The 20,566-nt window shown below is 37.3% G+C and overlaps 1 protein-coding gene and 1 pseudogene across 5 annotated transcripts in view; both read right to left on the bottom strand.

The window, feature by feature from the left end:
- Positions 1-9,623: 9,623 nt before the first annotated feature.
- Positions 9,624-10,507, bottom strand: LOC138174678 (large ribosomal subunit protein uL24 pseudogene; annotated as a pseudogene).
- Positions 10,508-15,760: 5,253 nt separating this feature from the next.
- Positions 15,761-20,566, bottom strand: part of GUCY1A1 (guanylate cyclase 1 soluble subunit alpha 1) — a 92,788-nt gene continuing 87,982 nt past the window's right edge. For all 5 annotated transcript variants that reach the window (XM_069105607.1, XM_069105612.1, XM_069105611.1 and 2 more), the window contains one exon: positions 15,761-19,821. In XM_069105607.1, the coding sequence (XP_068961708.1) occupies positions 19,620-19,821 (202 nt within the window). In that variant the 3' untranslated portion in view covers positions 15,761-19,619. The remainder of the gene's footprint in view (positions 19,822-20,566) is intronic.

Genomic DNA, 20,566 nt, shown 5'->3' with positions numbered 1-20,566 from the left:
AGAAGAATCTTTGCTTATAAACCCTTTCTCCACCGCCAGGGGCCTATACAACCCAACCACTCAGACTCTGGATAGCATCTCTCTAGGGTCCCAGCCATCTCATGACTCCTGGGTCCAGGATGTCTGCTACCTGGGCATCCAGAGTGGTCATTCTACACTTCGGTGGGTCTCCTAGAAGAAGGTGCTATGTCTTTTTTTTAGGGGCATGGGGTTTGGGGTGAGAGGAGTTGGGATAGAGTCCACCTAGGGCTTGTGCTGAGTTGGAGTCATCTGACTGTAGGTCAAGGAAAGGCCAAGGAAGAAGAAAATTGGAGAGGGGGGATGGCTCATCAGAGATATAGGGTAGGACATGGGGTGGGGGGCCTCCCTTGCATTTGGGATTCTCAGGCTTTTTTGCTATGTTGTGCCTCAGTTTCTCAAGTTAGAAGTAGGAGGGGAGTGTCACACTTGAAAATCCCTGAAGAAATGCTGGAGGGGTGACAATGTTGCAACATCAAGCAGGGTGATGCCCTTCCCTTAGGTGCTTGGAGATCTTGGAAGGAAGATGCTACAGTCAGGTAGGGCGGGGTAGCAGTTGAGTGACTTTGCACTACTGGCAGAGGCAGGAAGTGTGTGTATGTGTGTTTGTGTGTGTGTGTGTATATGTGTGTGTATAATGGGTGTGAGTAATCCATGGTGTTTAGTTTTTAAAAATTGATTCCAGGGTGTACAAAACACTTCTTTACCCAAAGAAAGATAGACCTAAATAATTGGAGAATTATTAATTCTTCAGGTACTTTTATGATTAGGCTTGGTAGCTATTTTTTTAAACACCATTTGATCTTCTTTGCCATTCAGAATATCTTATTCATTCTTTTCTTTTGATTTCCTGTAAACATGGAAAAACCTGCATTATTAGGATTAGTTTTCCATGGAACTAGGATGTTTTCATCCTTGCCTTGAAAAAAGAATCTATTGTTTGATGATGCAGTTCTGGAATTTAACCACAATGTTTCTCAGAGATTTTTTTTCCTCCTGAGACTATTTTGTGGATTTTCTTAATCTATATTTTTTTAATCTAATTCAAACGTTTCTAGAGAGGGTTCTGTCTGATTTTTTTGTTAAGTATGATGTTTGTTTCTTTTTTTCAGAAAATCTATAATCTTTTCAGTTCAATTTCAATAATTTTGTATAATCAGGTATGCGTCAATGATGGCCCTGACCTTAGATCATGTACTAATTTGCACTTCCTGGTAAGTTAAATAGAGTATATTGAATATTCCATGCTTGATGTCAACCTAACAGGTGGACATTTGGTAAAATTTGAGAAGAACCTTCCCATAATGATTTGCCGAAGGTCTGATCTTGTGTGGTGATGAATTTTCTAATGCCTTTGGAGATAGAAAGACTGATGATAGAACCAGAACTGAGATTGAATATAAAAAAGATTAATGTACTCTCCCTTGACATTTTCCTGCTTTTCCTTTTTGGATGCAAGTGAAATAAGAACTATGATGAGCCACCAGACTGGACGAAGGACATTTGTCTTATCTCCCCACCTGGCCACCATGAGTCCCTGAATACATCCTACCTAGCTCTATTGAGTTTATTCTTTCTTGACCTTAGGAGAATGAATATCCTGAGATGAATGGGCCAGGTTACAGCCTTGTGAGCTTTGCAAGGTCAGAAAAGACATCAGAAATCCACTTAGCAAATGGGATAAGTAGCAGAGACTACTGGAACTGGTAGCAGCATTAGTTAATTTTGGTGAGCAATAAGCCTGAGGATGATCTTCTTGACCCAGCCTTGAAGTGACTTATCTACGGGATACTCTACACCCAAAATCAAACTTGATGGGGACTTGGCAAAGGGAGAAATGGATTGCCAGGACCAGGAGGTGTCCCAAGTACTCCCTATATGTGTACCTATGTAACTTTGCGCTCAAAGGAGTCAGCTCTAACCCTAACCCTAAATACACCCCCCAATTTGGGGAATTTTTTTTTGTATTTATAGTCCTGCTCTACCTTCCTGGTAAATACCTTTGTAAATGCTAATTGATTATCAACTGGTTAATAATATGGGATGGAAGTTCTGCACTTGATGGGAGTTCAGGAGTAATAGTACCAGAAATCTCAAACCCTTTAGGGTAGCAACCGTAGGGGAGAAGTAGTCAGGCACTCCAGAGGGCTCAGCCTGTCCATGGGACTCATGATTTTTAGAGAGCGAGACCAGAGAGTTTTACTACAAAACATTAGTTTTGCTGAACTTTCACATGTTCTTTCAAACTTATAAAGAAGCCCTATTGTTTTTTCCTTCTGCTTCTGAACTTTTAAATTCTTATCCTATGTATCTCCTTTTCAAAGAATCTATAATTTTAGAAGGGGTGGAGGGGTGGAGTCAAGATGGCAGAGTAAAAGTAAGGACTCGCTTGAGCTCATCCCCCCATCACCTCCGAATTCCTGTAAAAAATGACTCTAAACAAATTTTAGAGTTACAGAACTCACAAATGACAGAGTGAAACACATCTCCAGCAGAAGACAGCCTGGCAGGCCAACAGGGTCTATTGCTTTGAGCTGGGAGCGGAGTGTAGTCCCACAGGCACCGCTCTGGCACAGACCAGGCCAGAGCAAGTCTCACGGGAGTGAATCACTGGTAGCTGTGGTGGTTTTCAGATGTCTCAATCCACAGATGCCAAAGACAAAGTAAAAGGTCAGTGGGGAAACTCTGTTGGACCTGGGTGAGAGAAGAGTGTGGTCTCCCAGCCCCTGGGCAGTGGAGGTGGTGGTGGTGGCAGCAGAAAGCAGTAGCAGCAGTGACTGTTTCTGGAGCTCCAGGTCCATAGATGGGGGAGGATGGGGGTGGGGAGTAAGCGCCACTCAGAGGGCTCTTGGAGGGATCTCTTTGCTGGCGCTGAAGCAGGATTTTCTTGCTTTGCCCTGCTTGGATCTGGGTCACAGTCTTGGGTGGGAGTCCTGGGGTGAGGAGGATTGCTGGCGTGGCAGAGCTTGTGGTGGCTGTGGAGAGGGAGTCCTCCTCAAAGTTCTGAGGCAAAAAAGAGTGCTTGTGAACACTCATAGAGCAGACCACAGGCCAAGAGAGAAGTAAACACCTCTCCTTTGATCATATCACCTTAGAAGAACTGAAAATTTAACATTCCATGCCTGATGTCAACCCAACACATGGACATTTGGTAAAATTTGAGAAGAAACTTCCCATCATGATTTGCTGAAGGTGCCCAGAAATAACTCTGACAACAGCTGTGTAAAACCCCAGAAATTTAGTACAGAGCACTATCTACTCTGGAAGTATAGTTCTACTTTGGCAAAGAGCTCAAAAGTCTGGGAAAATGAGCAAACAGAGGGAAAAAAAATCAGAATCTTTCTTTGGTGACAAAGAAGAACAAATCATACAAACAGAAGAAGATAACAAAGAATTTATAATTAAAAAACCTTTCTCTTATTCTAAATTTGCCATAGGGCTTTTTTACCTTTCACTACTTTTGAATACCTTTTTGGTCTCTAAATCTGTGAATCTCCTTGGCTGCCTGGGTTCAGAGTTCTTCTATACTTAATTAGTTTCTAATTACCTGACCTGCTTTCTGTGACACTATAATAAATAGATGTCCAATGCTGTCATCTAATTCATTTTTCATCTTTTATCCTTTTTGGCCACAAACTAGACTACAAAATTTCATTTTTTTGCAGGTTTATTTACAGGGAAAATGATGACACATAAGTTTAAAAATGGAAAACCAGAAAATGTCATTGGAAGCCCATATCAAATACAACATCTAGTCTGAGGCTGGATAGTATTTAACTTCCAAGCTACTCTATCTAACTACAGGTCCGTGGGTACAACTTGAACAATGATTTTCATAAAGGCCTGGAGCATATTGTCATAGGCCCCAAGAGATTTATGTTTTCTATTTCAGAGAACTGTATAATTATTTTCATTTTTTCCCACCTAATTACTCAATGTTGATTTCCAAAGACCCTCATGTTTTATTCAGGCTTTGTACTCCCCCCTCCCAATGCCTATTCTTGCTTTATACATACAAAGTACTTAATAATTATTTGATAAACAGATGGACTGAATTGAATCAACTGTGGTCCAAAGAAAGACAGATTTCAACTAGAGTCATATCTTTTTGATGCAGTCATTTTTTTTCAAATGTTATTTTGTTGATGCTGGAAATAAGAAAAGATCACACTAAAGGAAGCTTTGGAGTGCTCATATAATCATTTAAATCCATTATGAATGTAATTTTAAATTCAGATATTTCCCTGTCGCTGTCTACTTAAAAATAGACTGAAAAAGTCATGTCAGCTCAAACATTGTTCACTTGCAGGACTCCTAGGGAAACTCTTTTGTGGGCAAATATCATGTAGAAGGAGTTTGGTCTTAGAGTCAGAAGACCTGAGTTCAAATTTCAGGTCTTTAATGTACTATACGAATTTTGACAAGGGATTTGGTATTTGTAAGTCTTGAATTGCTTATCAAAATGGACGTCACAATAGTTATACTGTCTACAATGTTGTTGTGATGAAAGTCCTTTATATTATATTTGGGGTTAAGTAAGCTTCCCATAACTTATCTACTGGGCCTTAACTAGGAAGTCTTCTGCCACCTGTCCCTCCTATTTCTAAACTTCATATTGTTTTTCTTCTTTTTTAATGTCTATGCCAGGAAAAAATGACTGGCTGTTCTTAATTCCTTTGCTGTTTAAATCACCCCTGTTTACATGAATTTATAGCTTTTCTAGATAAACCAGAAGATGAATTGAGACGATGAAGTTTCTAACAAATGAATTATGTGTAAAAGTAATAAGAAAGAGGCAAATGACTCATGAATCTATTTACATAGTAGGACATATCCCTTGGCAACCCCATGATGTTCTGGAAAAAAAATAACATTCATGATAAAATATCTTTGACCTATGAAACAGTTTTGAATGAGAATCTGGGTATATCTAATTTTAATCCCTTGAGAAGCATATGAAACATATATACTGAATCAAATGTGGCTTATGGTTTATGTTCTTCACATCTTAAAAAATGGTTTCCACTGTTACTGAATGACTTCAGGAGTTAAAACTGAAAGGGACCTTAGAGATCATCTAGTTTTACCAAGTTACTAGTAAGTAACAGAAGCAACATCAATCTCCCAAGGGGTCCTTTCTCCACAAATCCCTCCTAAGGTTCTCCAGACCAAGTAGAGGTACATTTCTTACACAGCTATGCAACATCATACTTAGAATTCTCTCATCAAAGTCAAGATTCACATATCTCTTGTCTATGTAGCACAGTGCTGTCCTTCAGGAAACTCTCCTGAGCTCACTTGGATGAAGGTAGGGCTACATTCCTTCCCTGGGCTGAAACATTTTTTAAATTCCTTATAAAAGCTGGAGTAAGATTAAAACTTGTGCATATGCCCTTTAAATGATAAGTGATTTTCTTGCCATCCCAGATAACCAACCAATCAAAAGCACCACTGAAAACAAATTAAACAATGAACATTAACAATATATTCAATATACATAGCACTCTGTAAAGCATTTCCCATCAGGGCTCTTCAGTGACAATATGCCTTAGTTATTTGCAGGACAGGGCATAGGCATAGCTACATAACTTTTTTGTTGTTGTTCAATTGTGTCCAACTCGTTATGACCCCATGGATCATAGCACTCCAGGCCCTTCTGTCCTCTACTATCTCTCTCTCTTTTTTTTTAAAGCAATCGGGGTTAAGTAACTTGCTCAAGGTTACATGGCCAGCTATTTCTGGGTGTGGTGCTGAGTGTCTGAGCCCAGGATTCGATCTCCAGGTCATCCCAACACTGGAGCTGGTGCTCTTACTCGCTGTGCTACCTGGCTGCCCCTCTACTATCTCTTAAAGTCTTTTTGAGTTTATGTTCATTGCTTCCATGACACTATCTATCCATCTCATCCTCTGCCATTCCCTTTTCCTTTTGCCTTCAAGTACATACATATTCATACATAGGCATGCAATATCCATAATACAGAGCAATTAATCATAAATAAGAAAATTATTATACTTTCATAGAAAACAATTATATTTAATGTTTCAATATTCCAATGTATTTGTGATTTCATTCATATGTAAATTCTTCAAGTCTGCAAATTCTACCTATCCATAACTACCCATCTTACATAATTTTTATTCATGTCCTCCTATATATATATAAAACACATATTATAAACCCAACATACAGAGCAGGAGTGAGAAAGATCTTCCTCTCATCATTGCACAAAGCCCAGTGGAATATATAAACTGTGCCTTAATCATTATCTGTGACTGATCTATAGATATTTTTATGGTATATACACATACATGCATATATTATATATCTATATATAACACACAGATATATTGGTTATACACATACATGCATCATAAAAGTATATATATATATATATATATATATATATTTGTATCCACTTTTTTGTATACATATTCTTTCCTCCTCTACCAATTCCATCCTCCATCTATAGATATTTATCTGTTGAAATACTTTAATTATAAATACAATAAATAAACCTTCAGCAATATGCATGAATTACTCTAATTAGTAAAAATAATAAGTAAACTCAAGATTATATTTCATTTTCAAAATCCTTTATAAGCTCCTCTATAGCCTGTAACCAACTCATTTTTTCTTGGAAGCTTTTGGTGCAGGAGTTATGACTTTGCTGTCTTCCTCCTGTTCCATGTTTTGATCCTTTTTGTCCCCAAAATTGGATTCCTCTGTTTGCTCTGCTTCCCTCATTTGCTCATGTTGCCACTCAATTACTTGACTTTTGGACTTTTTGCCACAGTAGGACTCTGCTATCAGACAGGAGAGCTTTATACCAAATGCTTGGGTTTTCTCAGCTGCCAAAGGTATTAGTTGGGTGCCTTCTCTGAAGCCTCCACATGCTCTGGCAAGCTGGTCACACACCCCAAGACCTCCACTCTAGACAGCAATCCAGATCCAAGAAGGTTAAAACAAGAGTGATTACCTCTCAGACTGGTCGCTTGGTCCCCCTGCAATCTGCAGGCCAGGAGCTAAAGCTGCACAGCCACAATACCTCAGCAGCTTCTCCCTCCAGGGTATAAAGGCCAGATTGCACTCCCAAACTACTGGATCCCAAAATCCACACTGCACTGACCTCTCACTTTGTCCTTGGTATCTATGGATTGATAATTGTGGAAACCACCACAGCTACTGGTGATCTGAAGTCCCTCCAGCTGGCAGCTGGTCAGGTGGCCCTGAGGCTAAAACCTAAGGCTGGGGCAGGGCTGGCTCCCAGAGCACTGTTCTGGCCACTTGTTGCCAGCCTGCTGGGCTGTCCTCAGCAGGAGGTTAGCTTCTCTGTGTCATTTTGTGGGTTCTGTAGCTCCCAAGTTTGTTCATTTTTTTACATGAATTGGGGGAGGTAGAAGCTGGAGCCCTGAGGAAGTCCTGTTTCTACTCCACCATCTTGACTCCACCCCTCCACCCCCCTGCCCTGGTCCAATCTGATTTCAAGCTAAACTAAAGATTATAGATGAAGATGTACAAGGTATAGATCTTGACCCTACCTAGCTTTTTTGTTGTTGTTCAGTTGTGTCCAACTCTTTGTGACCCTGTGGATCATAGCACTCCAGGCCCTTCTGTTCTCTATCATCTCTTAAAGTCTTTCTGAGTTTATGTTCATTGCTTCCAATGACACTATCTAGCCATCCCCTTTTCCTTTTGCTTCAAATACATACTATTAAACAAGACAAATAGAGAAACAGCAAAACACAAACCACAAGTTATTTTTAAAATTCTATTTGTGACTAGTGAAGAAACTTAGGGGTTGATTTTGGTCAGTAATGTTGAGTCACTGACCACATTATTTTGCACTCTTGTGACAAGAGTGGAATCCATCTGTGTGACTTTTACAAGGAGAGAGCATTATTAAGTAGTTAGTGAATAAATTTAGGAATTGAGAAAGTTCTCTTTTGACCTTTCTAGTTATGGGAACCCAAAAGTGTCTGGTGATTTTTTTTCCTGCCTTTTCACAACTGGAAATCCCCCATGTAACCGCCATCACTAAACAGTTTAACTCTGACATCGTAATTGATTCCTCTTTTCTTTATCCAAAATTGAACACTTAGATCAGGAATGTATAGGGTAAAGGTGGTTCACATTAGGAGATTAGTTTGGGGTTTGGGAAGAGGCCAGTAGTGAAACTAGCATGACTAAAAGGGAAAAGACAAAGAAGCTGGTGACTTAGGAGTAAAGAGTCAGTAAGCATCAAGCTCTAGGGAAAAGAATATAACCAAGCAATTACTCTGTAAAGAAAATTCATTGGAAAATCATGAAAGGTATAAAGATACCACTTGGACAAATGAAATAAAACATCTACACAGCTACACATATAATAGGAACAAACATACAACCATTTTCCCCAACACCTTGAAAACAGCACCTTTCCTAGACTACCTTAGCCTCTAGGGTAGTTTGAGGGATGAAGATCATAACTCAGTTCTTACATATCACTGATCATACCAAGTTCATGTCCAAAGGTTGAATCATTGCTGAGTCCTTCCACTCAGCTGGGGTTCCCAAAAATTCCTCTGAAAGATTCACTTCATGGTTCTGAGGGCATCAGTACTATGCTGGCTACAAACTCCATAGGAATTGGCCTAGATTTTGACTCCTAAATTCCTGTGGCTCATGCCCTTGGTCTTTGAGACCAAATCAGAGATTTCAATACATGTACACACACATATAAGTTTATATATATTTAATATATTAAAAATACACAATACAGGTATATATGGTATATAATGTGTATATATCTACATGGTAATATGTATATATACATACATGCATATATTATATCTACATATATGGTACACAAGTGTATTAGTTATACACATACATATACATATATGTTATAAAACTACACACATACCACACACACCACATACACAAACATCACACACATGTGCTCACTTTTTTGTATACACATTCTCTTGCCCACTCCCAATTCCATCCTCCAAATACAAAGTAAACTCCTTAGCAGCAGGAATTGTTTCATTTTTCTCTTTGTCATTCCAATGTTTCTTTTTATGTCCTGGTACATAGTTGGTATTTAATAAATACTTGTTAAATGAATGAGTAATCTAGGAACTAAGAATAGAAAGACAAAAATTAAACAGTCTCTGCCTTCAAAGATTTTACATTTTATTATAGTTGGGAGTGCAAAAAGAATTTTGGAGAAAAGGGAGAGTATTCATACCCAGGGAGACATGGAAAGGCTTTAGGCAAAAGATGACATCTGAATTGAACCAGAGACTCCAAGAAGCAGAAGTGAGCTGGGATTTTCATGATTGTGGAAAATCCAGCTTTGAGTTTTTTTGAGGAAGTATTAGTTACCTAACAGCCAAATCTCCACGTTACCTTGGAAATATGGGACATGCAGATTTAGAAACTGAAGGGAAAGAATATGAAAGCCTGTTTACAAACATATTTTTTTTTACTTAAAAAAAGCAGTTCAGTAATTATTTAGCATTAAACTGGCTCTGAAGATAACATTATTTGAGACAATCTTTCTCAATACCCCCATGAATTTTAGAATTTGCACATAGCAGGGGTTTGTGTGTGTATATATATGTGATGGACCCTTTTGGCAGTCTAATGAAGCTTATGGACCCTTTCTCAGAATAATGTTTTGAAATGCTAAGAATAAAATACATAGAATTACCAAGGAAACCAATTATATGAAATACAATGATTAAGTTATATACATGCATACAAGCACACAAACATATGTATACACAAATATACGTATGTATATATGTATATGCACAAGTTTATATATTCCATGTTAAGAACCCCTGTAGTCTACAAACCGAAAAGGAATTGGACTAGAAAAGTACTAATAACAGATGATCACTATGTAATACTTTGTTATATTTCACAAAACACTTAACTTACAATATCTCTGAGTTGAGCACTGGGAAGTATTTTTTTTTAGTTTCATTTTTAATTACAACTGTACAACAGACCATTTTATTCTTGCATCTTTTCAATGGTTTCTTCTTTATAATTGCCCTTCTCCTTTCCAACTTGTTGGGATTTGGCATTACACTCAAGAATCTTTTTACAATCTTTGTCCAGTTTTAGTCTGGTGATAACTATCTTACTAGGGTGAAGTCCCACATGGACAGTCGTGCCATTAGCTTTTTCACGTTGCTCAGTGTAGACGACGTATTTCTTTCTGTAAACCTGAACTACCTTGACAATTTGCTGACCTTTGTAGTGTCCTCGAACCACCTGGACCTTGTCGTCCTTCCGGATGGGCATTGAGAGGACATTTTATTTCTGCCTCAGCAACTTGGGGAGCGGGGACTACATGATCTTGGGCAGGACGTGCGAGGGCGCATTGAAGTGTCTCTTGCATTTCTTGCTTCGGCCGGGGGTCACGAATGGATTGAACTTCGTTTTGGCAAGCAGGACCACACGAAGACAAGCACTGGGAAGTATTATCGTACTCATTTTATAGATAAGAAAACTGAAACTCGGGGGCGGCAAATTCGGCCTCAGACACTTAACACTTTCAGTAGCTGTGTGACCTTGGGCAAGTCACTTAACCCCAACTGCCCTCCAAAAAAAAAAAAAAGAAAACTGAAACTGAGAAGTTAAAGGCTTTCTCGGTGGTCACGTGACAATTGAGTCTGAGTCGGAATTAATATCATCTGTTGTCTACACTCCCTGCCCTCTCCTGGGCTGTGCTGGAGGCAGCTCAAGTCCATACAATTGATTGTAAAATTTTGAGAATGGCATTTGCACCTTGGAAATCAGCAAATGCTACAAATCAGGACTTAACTTTTCATTTTTCTGGTCATCTAGAATTAAGAAAGTGACGGAGAAAGTTAATATGGAGATTGAACTTGAAAGTATGCCCTATGCACATTTTTTTTCCTCTTCACCAGCACATCACTGCTCTTTCTCAATTCCACATCACCTCTCAAGTGTCGTAAATGGTCATTGCCTGTTTTGGTTGTTTGTTTTGTTCTCTGGAGTATGGTATGGCTTCACACAAGTCTTGTGTCTGTTACCTTCTCTAATCCATGTTGTTATATTGTTGTTTGGCATTGGTAGCTATTTACGAAGACATAAAGCTTATTTCAGAGAAATCATGCCTCCAATCAACGGTGTCAACAGTGAAGCCATGCATCTACCATTTGCACCTCTACTGGGAAGAGGTCTAAAAGAGTAGGGTCAGAGATTTAGAATGGGAAGGGACCCTTACAAGTCACCTAGTCCATCTATCCCCTCACTTTCCTCCTGTCGGCATTCCACATCATCCTCATTTCTCTCCACCAGCCAGCTTCCAACTTGGAATCTGCTCTTGGGACACAAGCCTGTGCTAGGTGAGCTTAGACCTACCAGGCCTCCATAGCAATTCCACACTATTTCCACACCTTGATGCTACCTTCCAGTTTTCCTTTATGTTTTGTCTTCCCTGAGAAAAATGTAAGAACTCTCTTTCTGGCTTGCATTTCTATCCCCAGTGCTCAGCATAGAGGCCCTCCCTCTGGAATCTCTTCATCCTACAAGATCACATCAACCCTGAATTTTATACCTCCTTAATCCCCAGTGCCCCTCAGGCCCCTTCCTTCTTCTGTTTGGAGAAGGTGGAATGTGGACAGGGGAGAGTTCCTCCCAGATCCTCAATTTTAGAGGGGGGTCAGGCAAAAATCTTATAATTTTTTGCCCTCATCACTTTCTATCTGGCTGTACTTCTGGATTTTATCATGTTCCTCACCCTACTTTTTCTCTCTTCTCCCTTTTCTTTTCACCTTCTTTTTATATGTTATCTTCCCTGATTAGTCTGTGACCTTTTTGAGGGCAGGGACTGTGTTTTGCCTTTCTTTGTATGCTTAGTGCTTAACACAGTGCCCAGGACATGGTAGCTGCTTAATAAAAATTTATTGACTAGATAACAGAATAAATAGGTTTTTCAAAGTAAGATAAAAAAGTTGCACTAAATTTTGCCATCGGCAACTATATAGCTACGTAAGATCGACTTTTTATGCTAAAATGAACAGCATGCATGTTAATGGTACATATTTATAACCCTACTTCCAAAGCCCATTGGTATAGGACTCTCTTTATTAGTGGAGACCAATGCCCCAGGCTTGCATGATGGGCAGGATGGAGTTGATGAGAACCAGAGAGAGGAAAGATCTTCAGGTTTTTTTGTTTTTGTTTTTATACTGAGTGTTTTGGACTTTAGGCCTTCTGGCTTCCAGCTTTGAGAGATAAGACAGATAAAGTCAACTCCACTTCAGATTATTGAAGGAAAAGACTCTGGAAAGAAGACAACATGAGAGGAGGTAGCAGGCTCTAGAGATTTTGTGAAACTTTCCCTTGAATGAGATCTAGAACCCTCTCTCTTGGTTTAACTGAGTGATCTCACTCTCATTGGGAGAGTTCCTTCACTTTGTATTGTCTGGCATATATTCTTATATGCATACTTTTTCTGATTTGTTTTTACTACCAACTGGATGAATGCCTTTATTTGCTGCTTCCTATATGTGTGTTTATTGTGTAACTGGGATATGGTGGGAAAAAGATCAAGTCTTGGGTATAAAGCTTAGGGACCTTCTTACCCCCAGTTAATGAAACTGTGATCAAAAGTTAGACTAAAACTGAAAAATCACATCCCCAAGCCTAATAATATTTAAGGAAGAAGATAAATGTAATTTTAACCCAGTAACCCCCTTATCTGAGGAGAGCAGAGTAACCAAGCTCCTGGTCCCAACTTCCTGCTTCTCCACTGGCAGGCATCAAAATCTCCCTTGGAGAAGGGTGGGGGAGAATATACTAGCAATGTCTATTCTGCTTTCCTCCAAGTCATAAAATGAAAGCTCTGTGCTACATGTGACATGGGAGGGGGGGACAGCCCTCACAACATATTTAAAGCCATAATGCAACTAGAGAACCCTAGCATGTTATAGGTGGAAAAGACAATAAAGATTATTTAGCCTAACCCTGTAATATTTGCCTATTCAGAAAATGAGACACAGAGAAGTTGTCACTTATCCAGAAACCAATTTATAAATTATGTACAGGAATACTGTTAGAGACTGGATTTCCTGAATATGAACAAATTGTGCTTTGCATTATATCACACAACTTCTCAAGAAACATTCACTGGCCAGTAAATCATATTTTGGATGCAAGAGCAAAATCACCATCTAAAGAATTCTGTTGAGATCATTCTACAAAGTAAAGGATTCTTTTTATAAAAAGAATCATTGAGCAATCATCACTGGTCTCAAAGAATGTAAGCACCTTAAGCAGAAAGACATTTATTTTGTATTTCTAACCCAAGCACCTTGCCCAATAGCTTACATATAATAGATATTTAATAATTATTTGTGGAATTTAATGAAATTCACTTATCTTTGTCACAAGCACATTTTTCTATAGGACAATTGCCTAATCAAGGTATGTTTGTTTTATATTTGTGAGAGAGGTAAGAATAACCCTTTCACAAAGTATTGTCCACATATTGTAACATGGAGTAGTTGTGACCCTGGATCCTTGAAAGTTGTATGTCTTGTCTGAAGAGAAACTGTTATTTCTTCAGTATTCTCTTTATAGTGTAGCACTCCCTTGGGGATAAATTCTCTTACCCTCACCCCAAAACACACACACACACACACACATACTTCAGAGCAAGCACAAATACCTTGTGACTGCTTCCTATTAGCTATGACAACTCTTTTAATTGACTAATCTGTAATATACTAAAGAGGCAGTCTCTCCCTCAGTCTTCTTATTCCTCCTTGCCTTGAAATAGAAAAATGACTCTGAGCTCTGCAGGGTTTAGTATATCCCTGGAATTCCAGCTCAGTAGTCTATTAAAAGAGTCCTCCTGGCCAATGAAAAGAAATCAGAAAATATCTATACTTACTTTGAAGTTGAGGGGTGGGTAAAGAAAGGAAATGTTCCCTCTATTACATATCACAGTACAGGCAATAACATCAGCTATTGTTACATACAATTAGATATGACAGATATGGGTAAAATTACCCATGATCCAAAGCCACATCAACAAGCATTTAAAATTTTTTTTCATTAAAAAAAACTTTTTTTAACGAGTATTTTTAAAATGTACCAGATATTGTGCTAAGTAATCTTGAAAATGGCGATCTTCTCCATTGCTATCTTAAAGAATTTCATGTTTTTAATAAATGGTATAGAAGAGGGAAAGACTGATACAATTGTATAACTTGGAACAGTATCCCTTTTATATGAATCGGATGTTCCTTTTGTAATAAAAAGACTCATTTTATTTTATATATGTTTTAATTATGTTTTAAATAGTTCCATTACAATATTTATATGGCAGCATATCAAGGAAGCTACCAAGAATCTTGGGTAACATTTTGTTAGGCTTTGTAACTTGCCAGAAGCAAAAATCAGGTATAAACAATTTGCTGAAGGTAATGGTGAAAATAATTACTCTTTATCTGTAGATATAAAATCATAATAAACAATCACACAATTTTTCAACATAAAGTCTAATATTTATTTTCCTTTTTTCAATTAATTGAAGTTTAGAAAAAAACCACTAAATCAACACAAATATATCACCTGCAATAACAAACATCAACCAGATAGGCTAGGGAAGAGGGAAGTATTTGCTATAAATAAAAACTTGAGTCTTGACATATGAATCCTAAAGAATTACTTTACACAAAAGGGCTAAAAAGAAAGTCCCTTTCTGTCTCAAAAATAAAAACTAGTAAACCATAAATTTAGAGAGTGTATATTGACAATGAAACCACAGGTCTGGATCAAAACCCAAACAACCAAAAGATTGGATTTATCTCAGTTTAGTTCTTCATAGAACTCTTTTGAAGATTTTCCTCAAACTAGGTGGATTTCAAGCCATTTCATTTTAAATAAACATAAAATTGGGTGGAAAATCTATATTGTCACTTACATTTATGGTGTATATATATATATATCAAATAACTTAAAATGCCTAATGACAACAGAGCCTCAACCCCAACTCAGTCAGAAAACCTGAATTTAACTTCCCAGAGCTATTTTTATTGTTGTTGTTGCATTTGAATTTTTTTTCTCAAGCAGATAAATTAGTATATCCATAGGTTAAAATCTATGAAAAAAAAGCCCTGGTGATCTTAAAAAATATTACACTGTCTTATCATATTTTCATGGAAATAATTGTTTCAAGGATCTGTGAGTTCATGGATAATGGTGCTCTCTCACCCAACTCAGATTGTCAGTCCTCTATAACTTAAGGCAGTGGTTCTTGAAACTTTTTTTTTAACTCATGGCAGAATATTCTTTATAATAGAGAATCAAATTTAAGCTGGAAACAAAAGAATATTCTAAGGTGGAAGGACATCCAAGCCCATTGTTCAGAGTTTGGAATTCTTCTGCCTCTTCTCTTCCCTCTCTTTTTTCCTTTACTTCCCCAGGATATCAGATGTGACTTTGTGTCTGCTGGGAGAGAACTTCTATCATGAATTTCTGCAGGAAGCAGGCAACAAATTTACACTGGGGGAATGTGAAAACCCTAAGGTATACTTAGCTGAACCTTGTGGCAATGTGCTTATTTTGGCAGGGGAAAAATTACCTTGTGTCCAACTCTAGTGATAAATAATTTTGAGTATAGTTAGGGAGATCATTGTTTAGTTAGGGTTTTGCAAATGTATGTACATATCTGTATACTGTATATAGTTAGGGTGATCAGAGTTCATAGTCTTTTTCATTTTAGATTATTTTTATTAATACCTTTTGATTTTTACATTACATTCATCTACAAAATATCCTCTCCAATTCTACTGCCCAGCAAGGCATGCCTTTGTAACAAAGACAAAAAAAGAAAATACCAAAAAGCAATTGAGAAAAACCAAAAAACACATCAACCACATCTTACGGCATATATACATAGAAAGGAGTAGAAAGGAGGAAGATGCATTTTCTAAGCTCTTCTCCAGGGCTAACCTTGGTTGTTGTAATTGTATGCCTTTCATTCTTACTGTTCGGTTCTTTCCCCTGATATTGTAGTTATACACATTGATTTCCCAGTTCTGCTTCTTTCAAAGAGTTTCTAATTGATCAATTTCTGTGCATATCATGATGGGGATGGACAACTGGAGGAAGCAGTATTGCTAAATGAAGAATATGGTCAAGGGAGTTTCTATAGCCTAGCAACTGCTGACAATGATGGAAGAATTTTGAAATAAGAGAGAAAGGTAAAGAAATAACTGTTATGTGTTAAAAGTTCATAATAGAAAGAGTACCTTATTCATAAAAAGCATTTTTCTCAATAATAGATGAAATATGTAGAAAAAAACATGCACTCATATGAAAATTACAATGTGTCTAAGATGAAGTTGACTTGAAAAAAAATCACTATAAGGTTTTAGCCTAGATGCTGTATTTCTCATAGGTTTGGGGGACATGGACTTTCCTTTCTTGTTAGTTAGAAGTCACAAAGAACAATGTTATTTTTTTGAGTAAAAATTATCTCCAAGTAGAATGAGATTTATATACTTTGATTTTCATGGTTATTCTTAGTAAAGTCAATGTCCCTTTATTCAGAATTCTTTATTGTATAACAAAGAAATTATACCTCTTGGTTTCTATTTGGGATCTCTCTCTGGAACATAAAAATTTTCTCTACAAAAATGGCTCTTCTCTGGTCATGTTTATGTCAGAGTTCTTTCTATTTTAATACTAAGAAAAAATGTGTTTTTTTTCATTTTTGAAAGATTACGTCAAGTGTGGAAAAATACCAAGAGAACATATTTCTAATATCATGTCTTTGATAGAAAAGTAATCAATGCTGATGAGCACACCAGGGAGACAGCCCCTCTAACACTAGTGCTAGAGATGTAATATGTTGTGTCCTGGACATAGATTTGGGACTTAGATTTGAATCCTGGTTTCAATATTTACTATGTGAACCTGGATGACTCACAACCTCTCCTAGCCTCAGCTTGCTCAGCTGTCAAAGGAGAACAACAATCTTGGAATAACTTGCTTCATAGCATGATTGTGAGGACAGAATATAGCTAATTTTAAAGTGGCTAGCTTCCCTGGCTTCTTTCAAGTTTCACCTTCTGCAATAAGCTTTTCTCCAGGTCCTACTGAATCTTATCGGCTTCCTGCTGAGACCACTCCCAATTTTTCCAGCCTCTGTCTTGTTTGTACATAGTTGCTTGCACGTTGTCATCCTCATTAGATTGTGAGCTCCTCAAGACCATGAGGTGTTTTTTGCCTTCCTTATTTAGAATTATACTTTGTTGCAGAAAAAAACTTCAACCCTTCCAGAAAATGAAGAGTATAAGTACGTGGGATTTAAGTGTGGACTGGAAGAAAGATATCTTTGTGGGAATGAGAATATTTTTCTTTTAGGTATTCATTTTCTTTCCTTTCTATTTCTCTTACCTCCCTTTATAGTAAGGGCTCAGCACTGGAAAGAAAAGGCTCTCCAATTCTTCACTTATACTTCAATCTATAGAAATAATATGTCATAATAAAGTACCAAATGGTACACTGAAGATAAACCAGGCCATCTACAATTTATTTTTTCATCCTGCTGTCAACATGGAACAGGTGACAAACAATTTATTTAATAACTTGCATATGGAACTATTTTGACTGGATCCAAGCAAATTTAGGATCTTCTGTTAAACATTTTTCACTTGTATATATACATATACAATATACATACATACATATAAATATATGTGTCTGTGTATGTGATTTAAAACTTGTTCTTTTCATCATGTTCTTGCTTGGGCATTGTTATTTTTCAACGATACTCATTCTACCAGATTTTCCAAGTAGCTATAAGGCTGATTACTTGAAACACCAACAATAAAAGCAAAAACCAGAGTGAAGAATCAAGGTGTCAGCATATGACATAATGAATGAGGAGTCAATGAGACCTAGGTCCAAGTCTTGGCTCTGCTTTTGGTTGCCTAAGTAATTTTGGAAAAACTTACTTTCTTAAGAATTTAGTTTCCTCATCTGTAAAATGAAGAAACTGAGCTCAAAGAATCTTGTTACATCTAAAAAGCTAAGATGTTTACACAATGGATCACTTTCTTTGCTACTATCCACCAAGCACTGAAGAGAATAGCAGATTTATAATCCTTTCCTGAATACATGTATGCATTCATAAAATAGTCACCATGCTCTCTTCAATTAAAAAAAAACAATAAAAAGACACAAACCTAACATCTCCTACTTATATATCCTACTTTTCCTACAGGTACTGCTATTGGTTTAAAAAGTCAATAGACAGTTTCTACTGCTTCAGGATCAAGTTGCACTGCTCTCATGTATAATTGCATAGTGGGTTCCCTTTGTGTGGTGCTCTCTTTAACTCCAAGAGGCAGAATGGTATAGTAGTTAGAGAGCTGGACTCAGAAAGACCTAGTTTCAAGTTAGTCCTCTGACATGTGCTAGGTATGTAACTCTGGACCAGTTGCTTAACCTAGTATTCTGGGAAATTCTCTAACAATATAAGTTGGACACAAGATGAGCTTCTCATCTGATCATTCCTTGTATCACTAAAATCACAATCTCTACCTGCCTTCAACCCTATTTCATTTCTGCTTAAACTGTAGTAATAAAATCACGAGTATTGCATTACAAAAAAAAGTAACACAATCCATAGTAAAGGGAAATTTATATCCTCTATGTTCACCTGGACACTTTGCTCATATGTGTATGTGTTATAGAAAGGTTTTTATCATGCTTAAATATGAAGAATACATGAAAAGAAAATAACATTTATCGCTATGATACATACTACTATGAAAAAGATTTTTTTTAAAAACTTCACAAACTAAAAATAATATTTCAGCATTCTTTTAAATTTAGCTCGTGATTATATTATGTGACCCATGCTTTAATTTCTTAAAATAAGAGGACTTGACAGAAAAATACTTGGCCCATTTTGCTATATATCGGTAGCCACAATGAAAACACATAATAATAACAATAGCTAGCATTTATATACCATTCTAAATTTTCCAAAGTGCTTTACAAATATTACATTTTAACCTCACAACAACCTTAGGAGGTCAAGTGACTTGCCCAGAGACACACAGCTTGTGTCAGAGGCTAGATAATAATAACATGCAGTGAGATTTAAAAATTTATAATTGGGATAACAACTTCTTGTGACTTTGTTCTTAGCAACACCATGAACATTGCATTTCAAGCACAACTGGTGCTCAAGCAAGGAACAGTACTGCAGGCAAATCTGTCTCTTGGTATAATACATTCAGCTTTTCTGATGTTATGTACAGTGGGTCTAGAATTCTTAGTACAGGTGGATTTGGAGTGTCTTATATAACAGCATCTGTCACAGAAAAGAAAAGGTACCTCAAGAGGCATAATATTAAAATGGAAGAGTTGAAATATCATTTCAGTAAATATAGTCTGTCATTTAAAAAAGAAATAACAAGTCTTAGGGGACCTAGCTCCTGAATCAGTAATACTGGTTTTCAGGCATCTGCAATCCTAAAGTGCTTTCTGAGGCTGAACACATCCTCACTGGATTTAAACCCCCAAATATTGATAGCACTGGTGAAGATTCAACTTAATTGATGCCTGATGCTTTGCCCAGAAAGTTAGCACTGCCATCTTCAATATCTCTTTTTGGGAAGTATGCCTTAGGATTTGCTCCTTGTATGTAAGCATCTAAGAAGTAACATATTCCAGGAATTTCCTTGGGGAAGTTGGGAGGCAGTTCTTCTCTTGAACGAGGAGTAAACACAAACCCAGGGCATTCTTTGAGTAGTCTGAAAGACAGTTAAGAGGGAGTTATTAAAACTATTTAAATAAGATGAGCAAACATTTAAGAAAGACAACTCAAGAAAAAGGGCACAATTGAGTAGATCAAAGGTACCCAAGATACTTTTGAGATCATTGATTAAGGTGGAAACTTTAACCTTGGCCAGAATAAAGAACTTGATGACTTTTTTCTCTTTTGGGCATTCCTAGATTCCAGCTGAATAGGTCAACTTGCTGTTCTACATACTTAACCATTCTGTCTTTCACTTTGGGGCCTTTGCATAGGCTTTCCCTGGGCAAGGAATGGATTTTTGTGAAAAGGAGAGTGAGTCTCTTCCTGAAATTGGAAAATCACTTTGGCATTGATGCAGGATAATGACTAGAGTGTGACTTGATGAGGGAGAACAATTAGGGGGCTACTTCAATGGTTCAGAGGGTGATGAGAGTCTACAGAGGAAGTGGGTAAATGGTCTTGTGAACAGAGAAAAGACAATATATGTGAGAGATGTTGTGGAGAAAGTATTGACATGATTTAACACCTGATCAGATTTGCAGGGTGAATGAGTGTGAGAATTAGAAAATGAAGCCAATTAAAATTATATAATCTATTTTAGTGGATTTATCTGACCATACATCTCAATGCCAGTAGCACTGTCTGACACTGTTTGATCTTATTTATCATAATAGACTTCTGACATTCACTTTTTACTTCTAGGACAATCCTGACAATCCACCTGGCATACTAGTCATAGT

Source organism: Petaurus breviceps, unplaced genomic scaffold (genome assembly GCF_028583685.1).
Source record: "Petaurus breviceps papuanus isolate PSGF00001 unplaced genomic scaffold, PetGlider_PUasm1.0 76, whole genome shotgun sequence".
NCBI classification, from domain to species: Eukaryota; Metazoa; Chordata; class Mammalia; order Diprotodontia; family Petauridae; genus Petaurus; species Petaurus breviceps.
Note: the sequence above shows the minus strand (reverse complement) of the source record. Positions and strands in the feature narration are given on the sequence as shown.